Here is a 19,531-nt window from a genome sequence, read left to right on the forward strand (position 1 = left end):
ATCCTTTGTGAGCACTTCTACCAGAGAGCTGTAGTCATGGTCTGTAGGTCTATTTCTCCATTTGTCCTGTTGAGTCTATTTAATTTCTTGTGTTCTGTTCCACTTTCTGCTCACTTTCGGGCTGTGTTGCTTGATACCCGGCTTAGTGGTTGTGGCATTCAATTAGGCATGGGAGACCTGGTTTCAGCTCCTTGTTCCGAAGAGAGAGCTGAATCCCAGCTTTGGGGTTGCTGGCATTTCTGAGATGTGACTTTCTCTCTCTGTAATTGTGAACACGCATTCTGCCATGCATCGGTTCATACTTTACTGAATTTACCTTTACTCTGACCAATTCCTGGGAAGAGGCTGGTTTTGTGTTTTTCAGAAAAACACTGCTTAATGCAAATATTTTCAAGCTGTTTGAGTGTTACATCAAAATTAGATTCTGAGTCCATGAGGATCCTGCAAGAACACGGTGTTGACCTGTTTCACAGTGAGCTAAAAGAAAATTCATACTCATTACTGGGAGTATTTTCACAGGAGGTAAAAGTTAGTGGAGAGATCGAACAACAGTTACAATGCCATGCCTTCTCTCCAGACCTATACTGATTAACTAGGGAGATGTGTTTATTGGAACTTAAATGTGGGGAGGGGGCGAGTTGCTGGGTTTTTTTGGTGGTGGTGGTGGTGGTGGTGGTGGTGGTTTTTTAAGTGCAAATTCCTTCACCTAAGCAGGAAAGCCAAAAAAACAGAGAAGAGATTTGGAGCAGTATTTTGAAAAGCAAAGAGGAACTGATTTCCCTATATCCCTGGTAGAAACGAGGATTAAAAAGTTGTGAAAGTTGGAGCAAGAGAAGGTCAAACTATTAGTTAGGTACAGTTATTTAGTAGAGAAAGTGATTGTCTACTGGAGAGATGTACGTGGGATTTTGCACATGAATTCTGCATATGGTGAGGAAACTAAGAGGTAAATTTCTGTCATCTTTCAGGGCAAACGATCTTAAGTGTCCGTAAAAGAAACTTTACTCACTGCACTGCGGGGAAATAGCGCATGTTTGGTAGGTAGGTAAAGTAAAGGAGAAAGTATTAGCTCAAAATAAAAGGTTCTATACTCAGATTACCAACAATCTGGTATCTTTCCTTTGACCAGTTGAGGGACCCCTTTGCTAATACCAGCATCTAGATCTTCTGGAACAGAACTCAAAGAGGGGAAAATAATCCATAATCTGAAATCTAGGTCTCAAGAAAATATTCCAGACAGTAGTTTTGCTTTGATTCAGTAAATGTTATAGAAGCAATATCAAGGTAATTGTAAGAAATTGTGAGACATGACTAGATCTAAGAAGATTTTTTTCTCTTGGGCTTAAAAAATATTATTATTGTGGTATGCACCACACTGCATACACATTTAAACAGACATCCCTGCATCTATCCCACTCCTTTTGTAGTCATTTTACTTTAGAAGCTGTATTGTCTTCAGTTGCTAAAAGCATTACGATAAAACAAACAGAGGCAGCCTGGCAACTCACCAGGCTTTTAGATTTTTGACAAGTACCACTTCTTAAGTGGTTTCTCTGTCTCTCTTTTAAACCTTATGAATAAAATACAAAGTGCTTGACAGAACATGTAAAGTTCGTTTTCCAACCATTTTACATTTTTTTACTCTTTACTGAAACCCTACTTTTCAATTTTTGTAAATGGAACACTTATTTTTTGTTGCTAAAAGGTGTCAAGGTCTTTGAATATTAATTTCTTTAATGTTCAAATGATCTGTGTGTGAAGAAAAAAGACAATTAATACTTTTCGGATGTTCAGTGCAGGTGTTCACAAGTGTTATTTACCTTAAAAAGTAACTTTTAAAGATATTGTGTATAGCTAATGAGCTAAGCTGTAGGTCTATAGCTTTGCGAAGCACAATAAGACTCAGAATAAATTTCAACCTTATGCTTAGAAATATTAGGTAAACCTTTCCTAAAGAGAGATTCAGAGAGAGGATGAGAAAAAAGAATTGAAAGAGAAAAGAGAGGCTTGTAACATGTGTTATATTTAAACTGACTGTAGCTCTGTGAAGAGTATCACAAATATTTATTTCTCACTATTTGCAGTCTGTAGTAGCACCCAAAAATGAAGAAATATGAAAAATGTTAATTTGAAGAGCGGTACACTGTTTCTTTTATCTAGGCAAGACAGTCAAAACAAAAAAAAACCCACCTTCGTGTTATTTAAAGCAAGTTGGTATGTGTTAACATAGCTGTCAGCAACTGCAATGATAAAATTATCATTGTTATCAAATACAGCTATAAACTGAACACAAGGCATGCTTCAGGTTAGTCAGAAGAGGTCCTCTGTTTTTCACTGTGCGTGCTTGCTTGAAATGAAACTGTGTGTTATTGGTTAACTGGGATGCTTAGCATAATCACTTTGCAAGGCTGTGGTGGAGGGAGGTGATTATCGTTGAGAACAGATGGGCAGGTCCAAAGCATTGCCAGATTCTGCACAAGCTCCATGTACTGTAGGTTCTAGCTCTCTTTTCTTCGGCATTTCTAATTTTTATTCATTGTGCATATTTTAAAGGGCTAGTTGAGCCAGAGGTCAGGGAGGAATGACCTTACAGTTTAGCTCACAGATGTAGGAGTGGGGAATTCAAAGTGCTGTCACTGTACGTCTGAACGGATGGGGCAGACTGCATTTTGTACGATTGCCTCCCTAAATGTATGACAGGATTTATCTCTGAGCTTAGCGCTCTACTCTGCATCTGTAGCTCTCTGTGGATTGTATTGTGTGTGTGACCAGAAATGATATTCTCGGATATGAACGCTGTCTCTGCCTCTCCTAAAGTGCATCCTCCTAATGGGACCCGGTTTTATACTTTTCAGGTAAGTGAACTTTAATAAAACTGAAAGGATTTTTCTTGGTACTTAAACAATAGGTAAACTTTGAGTAAGAGTAGCTAATAGGTTAAGAAGCTTATGTGTTAATTAGTTTTGTATTGGTAGGAGAAAATATGTAAGAAATCAATATCATCACAGTAAGTTTGCTGCCTTAAAAGAATCAGCATGTAAATTGTTCCTAAACAAACAAAATTGCGTTCACAATGATTTTGCTATTGATTGTTTTTCCCAATAATATTATCATCTTACAAATCATTAGATTTATAGTTCCTTAGATGGACCACACTGTCTTTCTGTTTAGTTCAGATAAGCACTGTGCTGTAATTATCAGAAATTATAAATTCATATTATACAAAAAAAATATTTTTAAAACTTTGTAAGTTGTGTCTTCTGGATTGTTTTTATATTAATCCTGAATGTAGTTTCTTCCTAGCTGACGCTTAATTTGATTCATGTGGATAGTAATCACATAGAACAGCAGAATCTATTGTCAGGATTATTAAGGTTCTCAGTTATAAGCCAGGTTTTGCCTCACTCAGGTAAATAAGCTTGTGTGCTTAGCTAAAGGTAAGAATTTAATATATGCTCTAAATCTAAAGTGGAAATCAGTCTAATTACAACCATCTTCCAGTAGCATTTAATTAAAAGAAATCTTCAGTGCCTTAGCTCTAGAAAACTATGTATTCCTACACTAAGATTTAACAATAATAAAAAAAACCCACAACCCCACTGCCCCAGCTGCTCCTTAGAGCACTCCAGCCCTGCAGGGCAATTCAAACACTCCGCTACTTAAAGTGGCAATAGCTTTTTCAGCTCAGCCTCTGATACAGTTAGGATTTAAATAACCTTTCCATTCCTAATTGTGTAACAATTTTGTCTTTTTTGTTGTTTTATGCTATTGTAAAGTGATGTCTTTAATATGTAATAAATCCTGTGTATACTACCAGAGCAAACAATCTGAGGCAAGTAAAAGTTGATCATAAAATGCATGGCAAAATTCTTTCACAAAATACAAGTACCCCATCCTTTGGGTCCAATAACTGCATTTCATTGTCTTCTTTTAATCCATTGTTTTTAATTTTACTGTCTTACCCTTTTTACAGTGATGTCAAATGATAGTTGAGGGCTGTGCAGAAAGAGTGGCATCCTCCTAACAGTGACGATCTGCTGATCCTGGCAGTGATTCAGAGACATGAATGCCCCAGGCCTGTTCCTCTACAGCAGGACTACTTTTTTCACACACTGACATCTAAATATTCTGTACAGCCTCCTGTAGCTATGCTCTTAAACACAGTTCCTGACGTCAGGTATTCTTTCTGAGTGTGTCGAATTGAAAAAGTCACTAAAATTAGGTTGTTTGGTTGTGGTTCCAAATTGACTATTTTATTATATGGTACTTTATGAAAGTAAGCACTAACAATGAACTATATAATTTTTTTACAGAATGTATTGTTGCTACTAGCAGTCTCTCTGATTACTGTAGACATTATCCCACACACAAAAAATTCTCTTTTAAAAATCATTTCTTCCTACTGATTTTTAAGAGGGGACAATAAATAAAAGGGAAATATAACTGAATTTCCTGTTGCATTCTGGATACTTTAATGAGCAATGTGGAGTTAAATGACTTCGGAATGTAAAGCTGCTAATTCAGGACAGTCTGTGTTTGTGTTCTAGAATGGCTTGGTGTTAACAGTGCCAAAAGAATCCCTGAAAAATTAAAGAAATTTGACTAAAGAAAGCCTATATTTCCCTGTGCTGCCCATTTTGAAATTATTTTTTCTATTTATTTGTTTATATATGTGCAATATAAAGAAAGATCTGTGAAGCAACTTTCCAGTTCTTGCCTTGGCTTCCTTTGTTGTTCCTTGCTTCCTAACATCTGACCACCATGTTCATGGTGTCTTCTTTTTCCCTCTTGAGTTAATTCAGTCTTTGTTTACAAACGTAATAATTGCTGAGAAGGACTTCATATGACTCTTGTAATTGCTTTGATCTGTTGTAAACTACTTTCATATCTTGCTTTCTTATGTGTTCTATTATTTCTGTATGTTACATTGTAATCTCTTTGAGAAAGAGAATCTCTTTCATTTAAATAGCTTGCAAAGTTACGGGACAGCTTAATGGCTCTTTGAAATATATATGCTGGTAGTTAACCTGAATGTGTGAAAACAATCTTGGGAAAGTGAATGTCTAGCATGTTTAAAACTGAACAAATACAAAAATTGTGAGATGAGGGCCTGGACTCTTACTGATGGAGGGTAACGAGTGATTAAGCTACTGAATTAACTATACATCGATGTAATGATTCAGCAGCTGAATTAATTGTCCATTGATTCAAAATCACAACATATTCATTCTTTCAGCAACAAAAATGGTACTGAAAGAAGCACAAAGCATGTGTGCAAGTTGTACCTTTATTATTATCATTTCACTGATGTTCTTCGGAAATAAGACCAAATTGGCCTCTACTGGCCAAGGAATCAGACTGGCCATACAGAGATGTATCTAGCAGAGCACCTGGGCTGGGGAGAACCATAATTAGTGGATATCTCTACAAGTTTTTGAGCATTTATTAGGATCTTCATCAAATGCTTTGAATAGTCTGCTTTAAAATCAACTTTATAAAGTGTGTTCTCTTTGTAAGTGAGCATTACTTGAAATTAGAATTCTGCCATAACTTTCAAATTCAGGGATTTTTTTGCATGATGAACTTGATTTTTAGTACATGAAAGTAACAAGGAATTTCTCCACAACTAATTCCAACATTTAAAATTATATTTTCACCTGCAATGACACTGGATGGATAAACGAGTTTTTTCATTTCCCCTTTCTCTCCCACTTCATTGTGTTTTATTAGGTACTTTGGTTTCTAGGATGCCTAGTGTTCAGAAGGAGTATTGAATTTGAAAATTACATTGATATCTGCAACTATCTAGAAGCTATGAAATTCCTAATACCTCTGTTCTCCTCAGGAAATCTGTCCTGAAATTCTGCAAATGTTAAAAGCGTGATTTGATTCAGTATATTTGCCGAACCACCTAATTAAAAGAAGCTTAAGCTTTGATCCCTAGACTATGCTTGATTAAAGCAATTAAAGTAGAAAAAAGATATGAGAGGAGGTCATATAAAGAAGTTATATACTGTATGAAAGGAAGGAGTTGTAATGCTATTATGAACAAGGTTTAGTTTTACAATAACCAAGGCAATACCAAAGTCCAGTGCTTTGTATTTCAGTATCTCTGTTTCATCTCAGTTTGCTCGTGCCAACCTTGGCAGACCTCTGCAGCTATATAACAGAAAGCAGTGATTTTATTTCTTTTTGTCTTCGAGCTTGATAAAAAGATAGTATTTCTGCTACTCTATATGGATGAATTAGTTTGCCAGCAGTCCCACAGTGAGCATGTATCTTTCATGAACATTGTAAACAACAAAGTTCAAGTAGTAACGTTGCCTTGCTCTCTGATTGGTCTTGTATTTCACTGTATTTAGTGGTTATTTGCATAAAGTAATGATACAAGTGGAAAAGGTTGGGTTAAAAAGGGGATATTTTAAACTTGGCTATTGGTTATAAAATGGGAAACATTAATGCACTGAAAAAATATTTTCTAATCAAGCTGCTTTTATGGACAACTTAAGGGCCATGAAAAAAAAGCATATTCTATAAGAAATCCTAGATGCACTCACTAATTTGCCTATTAATTGCCATATTAATAGTTTAAATGAGCTGAATACTTGCCCAGAACTTCTGTTGTATACTGTTTTGTAGTTTTAGTGTTTCAGTAATCCTATTGTTCTTTCATGTATCTTCTTATATGGAAATAGTAAATGAAACAAAAAGCCTCTCCTGTAAGAGAAAGTATCTTGTTAAAATTTGTAATTGCACTTATTAGCATACATTTATCCTTAGGTTTTGCTTTGGGCGGGCATGCTATACTATGTTTAGTAGGCCATAACTTTTCGTTTTGACTGTTTTGTTGCCTCAGATATTGCTATACAATATAATTTAATAGTAAAGACAATAGCTTTTGAGTTTCTACGCAGAAACCCCCAGTTCTATAAAAAAACTGGGTGATGAGGGTGGGTTATTAGATGCCTTATATCTGACCTGATCATTTGTACCACTACAAAATTCTTGTAAAATGTGTATTTGATGACTCTATTCCTACTCTATGCAGACTTAATTGCACATATAGAAAATATACTGTATATAACATGCAGAATAGGGCCAAAAATTTGTGTGTACTTTCAATGCTGTGTCACCAGGTCCACAGAACTGTGGAACCTGATCTTATCTTGAACCCTTCAGCTGGCCAAGCATATGGGCAGCTCCTTCCAGCAACCCTCTGCCAGGCATGGGATTCCTCCCTTACTTTTGCCTGAAAGATTTTTCTCTTCTCACTTAATGCACTGTCACAGTACATTTTTTGCAAACATCATAGAAAAGTACTAGAGGCATGTTCTTTGTGGAAGCTGCAAGTCCATAGCCAGTAACTTGTAACAGTAATGGTAAACATCACTAAAAGGCCAACCATAGCAGGAGTCAACTGAAAATTGGTGTTGTGTGAAAAAAGTTGCGGCACAGATCATGTAGGTTGTTGTAGACTTCAGAAGGTTTGCAAGCCATGATAATGAATATAAATAACAACAGTGACAGAAAGGCTGACAGGGAGGTGCGTTTAAAGACTTCCGACATGTTAACAGTGACAGAAGGTAGTAATGCTGGCCCAGTGCTTTACCCTGTAGCCAAAAAAAAAAAAATCATTAAAAAGTCTGGGCAGTGTCAAAGGCAGGAGACAATAATAAAGTGATTTGCATTGCAAATACTTTGGAAGTATTTATAACCATATAAGTGGGTTTTATATAATTTTGGAATTTAGGAATTTCAGAGGAATAGTGTGCGGAATATGCTTACAGGCTCTTTTACTCAGAAATAAATGACCAATGGCAATAGAAGCTGGTCTTACATTACAAGTGAGTGATATTTATTCTTATTTACTATTATTATTCTGTGATACGTATTTTTATTGCCTGTTTTGTGAAGAACAAACTGAAAGCTTTTCTGCTCAGATACAGACATGTTAATGCAGTATTAATCCAAATGTACCCCAAAATATTGATGTGGTCTGTATTCAAACAATTATAAAATTTTGAAGAGAAATATTTAAAAAATTTATGCATTAAAACATGTCACGCCAAAAAAACTTTCAAGAAGTTTAATCTGGTACTGCTGGTTTTTTGTTGTTGTTGGTTTTTTTTTTGTTTGTTTGTTTGGTTTTTTTGTGGGTTTCTTTTTTTTTTTTGTAGAATGGAGAAAACTGTAAGCATTTGTTAATCAGTGCAGCTATACTGACAAGTAGTAGGTTTAATCATTTTACCAAGTTGGTGAGAATGTGGCACTTGGACTCCAAAAATGGAACAGAATTATTCAGGCTGACAGGAAAATACGAACATCATCTAAGTGTTCAGATAAAAAGCCCTAGAACTGTGTTATTGTGAAGTATTTCATGTAATGTGCCTTAAGTATCTAGAGAAATAATATTGTTTCAATGAGGATTTTTTTGCATAATTCTGTTGTGCCAGAGAATTGTGATTTGTGGCCATCAGAACTCATGAAAGACAATGTCCTCACCACCAGCAATCCTGTCCACACCCATGACACAGGCAGTATCTTTGAAAAGCTACTTTTTTCTGGTTAGCTTCTGAGTTTTAGCTGGAATAGTGCTGAAAGCTGCCCCAACTGCCACCACATCCCCTCTTCCTGCTTAAAAATCAGTAGCTCTGCATGGCCTGACATTTTCAATATTTTTTTTCCCAGCCAGTCAATAAAATGGTCTGGTAGTTTTTATGAATCTGCCGTTCTGCATGCAGTGATCTGGGAAGGGTGACTTGACTGAATGTTAACTGACTGTTTTGATCTATGGATACATTTGCATCCTCCTCTGGGTGGAAACACACCTTGCCTAAGGAGGAAATGAGAAACATTATGGTTCTAATTTAAGTCTAATTGCCATAAATTTAGTAGTGGAAATCAGGAAAACTAATCCTTCTCCCCAAAAGCCACAAGATGAAACTAAACATAGGCACAAACACAGACATATGCTTTCCAAAAAACAGTTAAAAAATAATCGAGCATAGAAGGATCCTGTCTATAGTATTTTTCAGTGGTAGAGACTTAGTAAATTATGTTATTGACTCAAAAAATATGATGATTAGAGTAAGCAAAGAATACAGGACCTTAAAATACATACATAAAACAAAACAGAAAGAGCTTAAAGACTTCGTGTCTTAAGTCAACATTCATGGCAATTTTTCTTTTGCTTATCATACAGAACTATTTTTTTCCACATAATAGCATTTTTTCATGTGTTGAAACTGAACAGTAACCAAGCAGAGCAGTCAATGTATCTTTCCCAAGCAGAATTCCTGTTCTTCAGAGTGTGGCTGATTCTACTTTGCAAAGTAATGGAGTAGAGTCAGAAAGTATCTTTCCTTTTTCTGCCAGAAGCACTGGGGCTAAAACAGAGGTGCTGTTTCTTTTGCAGCTGAGCGTATGTGACCAAAAAAACTGGGGAACAGTAGGAGGAATAGCAGCAACAGGAGTGCTTTCCTCCCGTTCCAGAAATAGGACCATGGTACAGTTTCTGAATCATAGCTAGAAACCATGGTTCTGGCTCAATTTCAGAAGTGCCTTCAGTGTTGGATTCTGAACCTGGGCTTCTTTTACCATAACTTGTATAGAAAATATAACTAGAGGAAGAAATGTACTAGTATTTTCCAGAATAGTAAGAATACTAAGGATTATCACACAATAATGCGTGTTGATTTGATACTGGTTGGCCCATTCTCTTAACTGAACCCAAGCTGCGTCAAGTAAGACAGCAGAATGCTTGGATAATAAGCTTTCCTTATAGGGAAAAAATTGAACAATATAGGCATAGCCTGTTCTGAGAGCACAGATTGTGTCTCTGTAGATGGGTGTCCTGAACATCCTGTATAAATCGAGATGATAACCTATTTGAAATGGCATGGTTTTTCCCTTTATGAATATTACCAATCTTGCTATGCAGCACTGCTGAAGCTTTCCCATCCCTGCCTGGGAGGACAGTAATTTGCTGATTTAATCGTACATTTCAAATATATTCCTAGTAGTTGTCTAAGATCTAGATCATACTGCCTCCTCCTTGATTTTGTACACATTGGACCAAGTAGAGGACAGTACCACTTGCTGGTATTTAGTAAAAGAGGATGTTTGGTCAGGAAGTTTTTAGTGCTTTCCTGGCTAGATTTTAGTACTGTGTATAACTTCAAAATTCTTCTCAGTATAGCTTTTACTGTCTGAAAGCCTGAATTAGTTAGCTACAAGAACATAGATGTAGCCCTCTACATCAGCTGATAAGCCTGTGCTAATTAGATCTCCTTCAAGAGCTGGAGATACTGTATATCAGCACTTAAAAATTTTTTTGTTTTGTTTTGAGAAAGGTATAGTCTAGAGAAAGATACAGTTGCATAGAAACAATTCATTAGACTTGGAAAAATATAAGTAAATGGAATTAGTATAATTACTAACTAACTGTCATGGTTTAGCCCCGGTCATCAACTAAGCACCACACAGCCACTTGCTCACCCTCCCCACCGTCCCAGTGGGATGGGGGAGAGAAGCAGAAGAGTAAAAGTGAGTAGTAATGAAAAGGAAAACAATGAGAGAGCAAGAGAGAAACAAAACCCAGGAAAAACAAGTGATGCAATTGCTCACCACCCGCCAACCGATGCCCAGCCCATCCCCACGCAGTGGTCAGTGCCTCCTAGCCAAGTTCCCACAGTTTATATACTGAGCACGGCATCATATGGTATGGAATATCCCTTTGGCCAGTTTGGGTCAGCTCTCCTGGCTGTGTCCCCTCACAGCTTCTTGTGCACCTGGCAGAGCATGGGGAGCTGAAAAGTTCTTGATTTAGTGTAAGCACTACTTAGCAACAAGTAAAACATCAGCGTGTTATCAACATTATTCTCATCCTAAATCCAAAACACAGCACTAAATCAGCTACTAGGAAGAAAATTAACTCTATCCCAGCCGAAACCAGGACACTAGCACAGTATTCACTTTATTTTGTCCTCAGTCTTTTTGTACATATTTCATAAATTTGTAAGACAAGAGGATCTGTTGCTTGCCTGTTATTCATGTTAATGTTAATGTTGAGAGGTGGGTGATCTACCTGCAGATTTCTTCTTTTTCTTACATTTGTCTTAAGGCAAGGAAAAAAGTGGGTGAAGACAGACAATGCAAAATACTTGGCATATTGAACTGTCCTATGATTGAAGGCAAGCAATAAAGTTCATGATTTTAATGGTTTTTAAGAAGTTGAGATGTGAATAAACTTTTTTGCTGAGGAACTTATTAGCCTATAGTTACGTCTATTTTTGGTAAATTACTGTGATAGAAGCATTAAACAGTCCAATTTTACCTTTATTCATAGGTTGTATTTTCATTTTGAATGGAGTAGTGTTAATATACATCACAAGATTTTTAATACCAAACCTCTTAGTAGTGATTTCAGTAAATAAATTTTATTTCACCTCATCTATTCCTGTCTAGTTCAATATTCAGTTGGCAGTTATGCTTAGCATAACATTTATGGAAGGCTGAGGCTAGGATTGTTTTGAAGTGACAGCTGACATAATTCATGTGATACTGTGATTCACTCAAATATGTAAATAAATGAGAAAAATATGGAACCAGTATTTCTACTGAAAGAATTAGAATTACTGATTCATGGAAATTTAAGTGATCTGTTTATATTTTTTCACTAGGAGGAATTATACAGTTTCACATGACTAAGAGTGCTTGTTCCTGTGAAATGTGTTATTTCTAGTGATAGGTCTAACAAAGCATAAGTTGATTTTATATATTTTTTTGTAATTAAATATTCTAATGCTGCATGCATGGTGGTGGCACAGTGTGAGGAATGACTTTGTCTATGCTATCAGCTGGTACAATGTTGGTTCTGAGCAAAGCCAGATTGGTAAAGAGATGCCAGTGGCACTGTAAATACAATGAGGGTGTGACTCCATGTAGAGGTACGCTTGAGCTATAAGCCTAACCGAGGTGTAAGGGAAGTTACTTGATCTGGATTCCTGTGCTTATGTCTCCATTAGTAAGTAGTGTGGCAGAATAAAAGTTAATCTCTAGATCAAAGGAGGAGGATCTGATGTCTGTGTCATCCACTTTTGGGGACCAGATGGGTTGTTCTGGAATAGGTCTAGTCTGGTCCAACTGGCTGAATGTCCACGAATGGATGGAAAGCATTAGATACACTCTCAGACATCATCTTTCATTTCATCCAGGAGGGATCCTGTTCAGACACTCTGAAATCACTTCATGATGAAAAGCAAAGCAAGTTGAGACAACAGGGACATTTGCTTCAGACCTCCTGAAGCAAACTAAAACACTAATGTAGACTTGATTTCTGTAATGGCAGGCTCTGATAAACAGCATTTCAGAATAAGGGCCAAGTTCTGTAAGTCCCAAATCGTATTACGGGAAAGCGTATTCCTCAGAAGGAGTCCAAAAAGATAAGCCTCTCTATGTTGAGATAATCTTTGTCAATATAACTGTATTGAAAAAGTCTATCTTGACTCTCTAATGTCATACAGTCATTTCAGATGAATCTTTTCAAGGCATGCTATTTGCAGTGTGTTTTATTATAGTCCTAGGGCTCCATTAGTAAAATAAATATTATGAGGAGAAAATTAATATTAGAATGTTACATTTCTTAGCAAATAAAAAAGTATTAATGTACCGTTTTGATGAAGCAAAGAGGTTTTTTTACATCAAGTTATGGAAACCTCTATTCTTTACTATACTTCTATATTCATAGTAGGCAGGCAGAAAATTATTTCAGGTTAGTAACTGAGTCTCTGTTTCATGTAGTTGGGAACCTGAATTCTGGATTGGCTCAGTGGATGGATTTGATGTATCTTGTAAGGTTTGAAAACATATATGGCCTCTGTTGGTCTGAAGCTTTGGATGGCTTGGCTAGCACTGTGATGAACAGTGGAGCATAAAGCTAAATATCTGCTGAACTCTGCTCAGCAAAAGAATGAAATTAGTAACTTACACTATACACACACACACACCATCTATTGCTTGAAATAAAGCTGTCAACATCAACCTTTGAGCTTCAAATAAAGATCTGACAGTAGTGTGTATGTTCATCTCCTCAGACTGGGAACATTGTAGCTTGCTTGAGGTGGCCTGTGAATTTTCAGCTGGTTACTAAAAGAGACCAAAAGGTTTTTAAAGTTTGAATAAACCAACAGGTGATGATAAAACCAAATTTGGAATTCTCCATCAGCTTCCAGTTTAGTATCGGAAGAAACAACCCTGTCTCCTTTCACCAGGTATAATAGTCACCATCATGTTTCTCACATACATAAAACTAACACAGCTCACAAATACAAGTGAATGAGGAAAGAATGAACAGTTTTGAAACAATCTCAGAGAGGTGATCAGGAGTAGTTTGTTGTGTGTTTGTTTCTTTGTTTTGAGTTTCAGATAGTGGTATAAAACTCAGTTCATTTAACCAAACTATGAATCAAGGAGCCAAGGAAAAGTTCAGGTCAGTAGTGAGCACAACTAAAAGTTACCCACTAAACTAAAGAATATGTCAATTCCACATAAATCGTCCCTCAAGAGACATTACTTCTTATTTCTATTTTTAAACAAACACGCGCAAAGCTTCTTTACAGATATAATTTTTAAGAGGTTTATGAGAGGTATGATGGGAAGCTGTAATGGGTTCATTATGGAGGAGTATTGCTTTGAATTACTTCTTGGAGTTGGATTGCTGGCAAGTAGTTGAATAGCTATCCTCTTTTAATCAAACTAATTTTGGAAGCATCAGTCATGGTTTTTAGTTAAAGCTTCATTGGGTTTTGCGTTTACCATAGTATAATCGTGTTTGGTACTCAGTATGTCTTTTTTTCCTCTCTCTCTCAGAAGTCACTATTTGTTGTTACGTCCGTTTGTGTAGTAAGAAATCAAAGCATAAAAGTTACATTGAGATATTTTCTACTGTGTTCCTTTTTTCTAAGGGTGACTCAGTGAATATTGTGCAGAATACAGCTGCTATTGAATGCAGTAGAAACAAATACCTTTTCTTCCAATGCTGTGCTCTTCAACAGCACAGCACGTCTTTGGTGACTAGAAGACAGACAACACTTACAATAACTAATATAAAAGCCTGTCTCAGTTTGTAGGTACCCTGAAGGAACTCTTGCTTTTGCAGAGCACTGTCACTAAAGAAGTCATATCCGAAGTCATTACTGAGTCTCAGCTTTGTCAATATTCATTATTCACTGGTGCTGATTCCAGTTTTCCAAAGGAACTTTAGAAAAGTGATCTTACCTTTCATTGGCTCTCTAAAATAAAACTGATGCAAAAATCTGCCTTGGTGAAGTAACAGAATTCATGCAGTTTTCGTGTAACAAATAAGTCCAGCAGTATTTTAAATAAATGAGCATTTGTTTTCTCCTGACAAGGTGAAAGTCGTAGTTTTCATACCATTTTGCTTTTACACTCTCACTACCAGCATTTCAGACCCAACCGGACACTACTTAGTTAACTGCACCTTTGGCATTTGTGGAATTAGATCTCCTGAGGGTGATGTCCCATGTCACTAGAATTGTAACATATTTTGGCTATTTACATATTAATAAATATATATACTTTTTACATTTAGCCTGATATTAAAAAACTCCTAGTCTGTTTTTGCTATCTATTAAAGATACCTTTAATTGGTTTCTTTATGTAGTTCTTCAAAGCTTTTATTATGTGAGTTTCTAAAAACACCAAGCTTTGTGGTGAAGTTCCCCAATAATCATAATTTTTAGCCTGCTCTCTTATAGGGCATTTTGTTTTAATAATTTCAAGTTACAGTTTAAAGCCATACACTTTTGGTCAGGTATTAGTATGCAGTTGTTGTCAAGTACCATTTTGGGAGTTAGACAGCAGATAGGCCAAATAGCCTTTATGCAGAATTACATTCTTAATCTCAGAGTAAATTACCAGGGACCATGAGGAGGGGGGAAAAAAACCCACCAAAAAAACCCAAACCAACAAACTGAAACAGAAACAACCAACAACAAAATGATTGTTGGATGTTTCTCACAGTTCCCCACTTCCTTTCTTACTCTTCTAGGAACAGCAATATATAGCAACACTTCACAGACTGCATCTTGCTTCTTTATTCTGAGCAGCACAACTCCATTGGAGGTTTGTGGTTCAGGACAAGTTTCATCTTCTCTCTCACCTTTGGCTTGTGAGGAGGTTCTTAGCAGGTCTCTGAAACCAACTCTCCTTCCATTACACATGATTTTTCAATATTGATAGACTATTTATAGAGGGAAGCTTAGACCTTAGGAAGCGTGACAGTATCAGTAATGTATTGATGTCAAATTTAATCTCTAATCTTTGTAAAACAACAGCTGAGAGACTAGTAAATTTTTGTATCCAACAAGTGGACTATTTTGTTAGATTATCTAATTTTAAATGCCCTTCCCTCTTAGTCTGGGGGTCTTCTACTTATTATACTTATGTGTCATAATTTTTAAGTGTGACTGCTAGAAGTGGAAAATAAAGGAAATAAATATATTCTCCCCTTTAGTCTATATTTTGCTGCAATTTGCATCAGCTCTCTGCTTTCCTGTATAAACAGAGAAATCTGATGTGCATTGAAGTCTTCTAACACCAGCTCCTGGTCCTGTTTGAGTCTCATTGATATTCATTGGAATATACTGAAAAGTTTTCTAAACAGCTCTGTACCCATAGTCCCCTGATTTGTGGGCACGGGCTTCTTTAATTCAAAAAATATGCTAAGGAAATGTGGCGGCATGATCCTGAAAATATGCAGTATTAGATCTAATGGTTACACGTTTAGGTTAATTCTTATCTCTAAACTAAAACAAATGTGATTTTGTCTCTTCAAACAACTAATACTTTCTGGAGAAAGAGCAGTTTGCACTCTTCTAGCCAATCAGAACCACCAAATTAAATTATCATGACTCCAGCGTGGTCTGTGACTCTGTCTCTAGGGTAACAGTGGTGGACTTTACTAGAACTATTGTATATCTAGTGTTTTATAAGCATTTAAGGAGAAAAGGAAATTCAGAAGTTCAGAGGAAATGCTCATGAGAAAACACGTGCTCTTATTGATCCATCTCTTAAAATGAACGTTAAAGGGGGAGTTAGCTGTCCATTTCTGATGTAAAATCAATTGTTATAGTAACTTAATAAAGATCCCAGCTCTGCAAAAAAATGTAAAAGAATATAAATCTCCCCTCTCTGTATGACAGAGCATTGATTTCAAGGGAGTTATTCCTTACCCATGACTGTAAGCATCTGTGTATCTTCATGGGACCAAATCCTGTCTGCCTTGTAAATTTGCTATCTATATAACTTACGCGAAAAATGATATGTCAAGTTAAGTGAAATCAGGAAGATTCTTATTTTATCAACTCTCAGGTACTTTTTTAGAGAAGTGGTGCTTGCACATGTACCTGTAGCTCAGTTTGCAAGTCACTATGCTTAGTAGCATAGTGAAACATTGCTAATTTCAAATACTTCCGGCTTTCATTGCAGGACTTGTCTGCTATTTTAATTGTTTGGGGTTTTTTTCCTGAACTACCATCATGATGCTGTGAAACTTCAACGCAAGTGTTTTGGAGCAGTTTCTAGGTCAATGGTAAATTAATCCATTTATGCCTCAAGAGCATTGACTTTTTAAAATAATACATTTTTTGGATTTTAATTTAAACCATATGGAGTAGATCAGTACTTCCAGCATGTTTGTGTGTAGATATTGTAGAAGATAGGGGTTTTTCTGACATGTATTCTGAAAAACCTTTACCTGCAAAATTTGGTAAGTGCACTTGAGAAATCTTTCTTACGGCAGTACTTACACGGTCACTTTTTCACTGGAATATTTTTCCCCAGTAATTATATGTAAACTAAATATATATACATTAATTTGAATATGTGCATGTGTGCCTAAATATATATATATCACTATAAAAAACAGCGCTTTGGAATCTGATATAAATGGCAGGACATCAGAAATCTTTGGAGCACTAAAAGAATTCTTTAGGGGTTTTTTGGTCATTTTGATGGATTTCAGCAGTCAGAGTTTAAAAATATCTCTGAGAAAGCATGAGCTCCACAGCTGTCCTTAGCTGTCACAGACCACTTAAGTATGGTGTTGAGTATTATTTAATTACTGACACTATTCATAAAAAGTTTTGGGTTTTTGCAGACAAATTTGAGGGTATGGCAATCTAGTCTTGCTTTGCATAGGTGCAATCAGCTAAAGGCTTATTGTGTGATCTCTGATTAAAATAGCACAGTAATAAACTTCTAATGTCCTGATGGAAGTGCAACTGAAGTCACTGGAATAGAGTGCAGGACAGGAGCTTAGCCTTGAATGCTGGACTCTGTCATACTGCTAATCCTGTGGGTAGGAATATGATATATGTGAAATGCCTGCACAGTTCAGGATCTGCTTTCCACATTCTGTGACTTGTTGGGAGCTCTGTAAATAGAACTTTTTTATTCCTCAGCTTTCTGACTGCTTTCACAATATCACTGGGTAAGGCTGTATAGAAAACTGGGGAAGAGAAAGAGCTTACTTTCTACTTCTCCAGAAAAGAATGCACTGTCCAGGCAATTGTTTCTCATCATTTATTACCTGGATGAAGCAACCTTGAGGCTTTTACTGCTTGGAGGCTCCTGACCCTAAGGAAGCTGGGGAAAGTCAGCATATAGTAGGGACTGGCAGTTCACACATTTGCATGTTTCCTCTCTGTGATTCATTCATAGAATGCCAGGTTTCAGAAAACTGCCTTTGAATACTTGCTTTCAGGTTCAGGAAAAAAACCTATTAGTTGATCACCCATCAATGACGAATTATTTCAGAGCTGTGAGGTGAGGATCCAAGGGCCAGATGCAGAAGGTGATATTGGCATGACCCTCATTTTGGCTCACAGCTTTCACTAGAAAGGTAGGGATGCCATTGTATCTAAGTCTAAAGCTGCAATTAAGCAACAGAGAGAAAATTTGTATTAAGAATACAATTAAGCAACTTGAACATCACATTTAGCCTATCTTTTTTTTCCCCAAAGGTAGCCACAACAAGGGAATGAGGTATGTTGGCCAACACAGTTCCCTCCGTAAATGCGTCAAACACCAAATGTGTTTGCTTTTGGCAAGTCAGCGTTTATGAAATCATCCCTGTTCAGCAAACAAAAACTTAACAAATCTGCTAGATCTGTGCAATTGAACAAAGGGCTAGTGGTAGGTCTTTTAAAGAACACCAGTTCTTGTAAGAGGAAGAATTTAGAGACATGAATCATTTTTATTAAAGAGAGGATTTTACCAAGGAGGCAATGAGCATTCGTTTTGATCTTGAGAAGCTTAAGTGAGAAGGACTCATAGCGTGGTTGAAGAATATACTGGAAGCTTTCCTATGGCAGCTGCAGCATGTGAGATCCAAATCACAAATTGGATTGCATTTCTCTCACACACAAAAAAGGATATGGATATTTTCAAATTTAAGTCCCACTCATTTCGTGTACCAGCTGCTTTATCACCATTTAGTCTCCTTTTATTCCACTTACAGTTCTGATATAGTTACAGTTCTTTTAACATCTCATTGAACATGACAAAAATATACATTGAGATAGCAACTGAGTATACAGTATGGTATGACTGGATGGTATAATCTACTAAAGGAATAATAAAAACGTTTTCATTCCATATGTTCTGCATATTTGGGAAAACCAGACATGTTAGCTCTGATTTTTCACCTCACATTTGCATGAAACCAGTGTAAGAGTGGAAAGTCAAACCCATTATTTTCTTCCACTTAATTTCTTAAAGATAACAGTGTTATATTACTTCCTGGCAGGGTTTAATTAACAGCTCTGGAGATTTTTCCTAAACTAAGGTTTGAGATTCTTCAGAAAACTCAACTGTGAATTTATCTGACCAGGAGAAAGCTGGCAGGCTTGTTGTCATCATTATTTTATTTACAGTGTATATATGTGTTTGTGCATGAAGTGTGACAGTTAAAATAATTTCAATTATATGTACAATTTTTATAAATGGGTGAGCACAGCAAAGACACATTTTTTGCAAAGTGAAGGTACAATTCCACTTTTTCTCTTTTCAGAAACAAATTTGGATTGGAAATCAAGGGAAACAGAGATTCCCTCCCTTCGTCTGTGTTTTGGGGTCCTCTGAGAACTCACCTTTCTAATATAAAAGTTTCACATTCACTTTCAGGGCAAGGTTCATCTCACTTGATATTCAATATCTGTACTGTGAAGCTCTACCCAGACTTCTAAACCTACTTGCAATTCCACCAACCTCTTTTCTGTGTACTGTGTAAAGATGTAAACTACTCTAAAAGCACCTGTCTCTAAGATTTTGAGGGCAGCTGAGGATGGTTATCTTTGACTTTTTACGTGCTGATTTTTGGTCAGAACAAACTTACCTGCAAAGCCTTAAGAGTGAATATTTGTTTTGTTTTTAAACTTAGCTCATATTGTTACATTTTCAAAATTTAAGGAGGTGTAGGTTATTCTTGATAAAAATTTAGTGTGTGTGT

The 19,531-nt window shown here is 36.4% G+C and overlaps 1 protein-coding gene across 6 annotated transcripts in view; it reads left to right on the forward strand.

The window, feature by feature from the left end:
• The window catches only part of PPFIA2 (PPFI scaffold protein A2), a 344,808-nt gene that overhangs the window by 103,739 nt on the left and 221,538 nt on the right, over positions 1-19,531 (forward strand). For 3 of the 6 annotated variants that reach the window (XM_075080716.1, XM_075080717.1, XM_075080718.1), the window contains exon 1: positions 2,441-2,855. The exons of the other annotated variants lie outside the window; for them this stretch is intronic. In XM_075080716.1, coding sequence (XP_074936817.1) covers positions 2,775-2,855 — 81 coding nt within the window. In that variant the 5' untranslated portion in view covers positions 2,441-2,774. Of the gene's footprint in view, positions 1-2,440; positions 2,856-19,531 lie in introns of those variants that run through there. 6 annotated transcript variants of the gene reach the window in all.

The sequence above is a fragment of the Phalacrocorax aristotelis genome, chromosome 1, assembly GCF_949628215.1.
Source record: "Phalacrocorax aristotelis chromosome 1, bGulAri2.1, whole genome shotgun sequence".
In the NCBI taxonomy this organism is placed as follows: domain Eukaryota; kingdom Metazoa; phylum Chordata; class Aves; order Suliformes; family Phalacrocoracidae; genus Phalacrocorax; species Phalacrocorax aristotelis.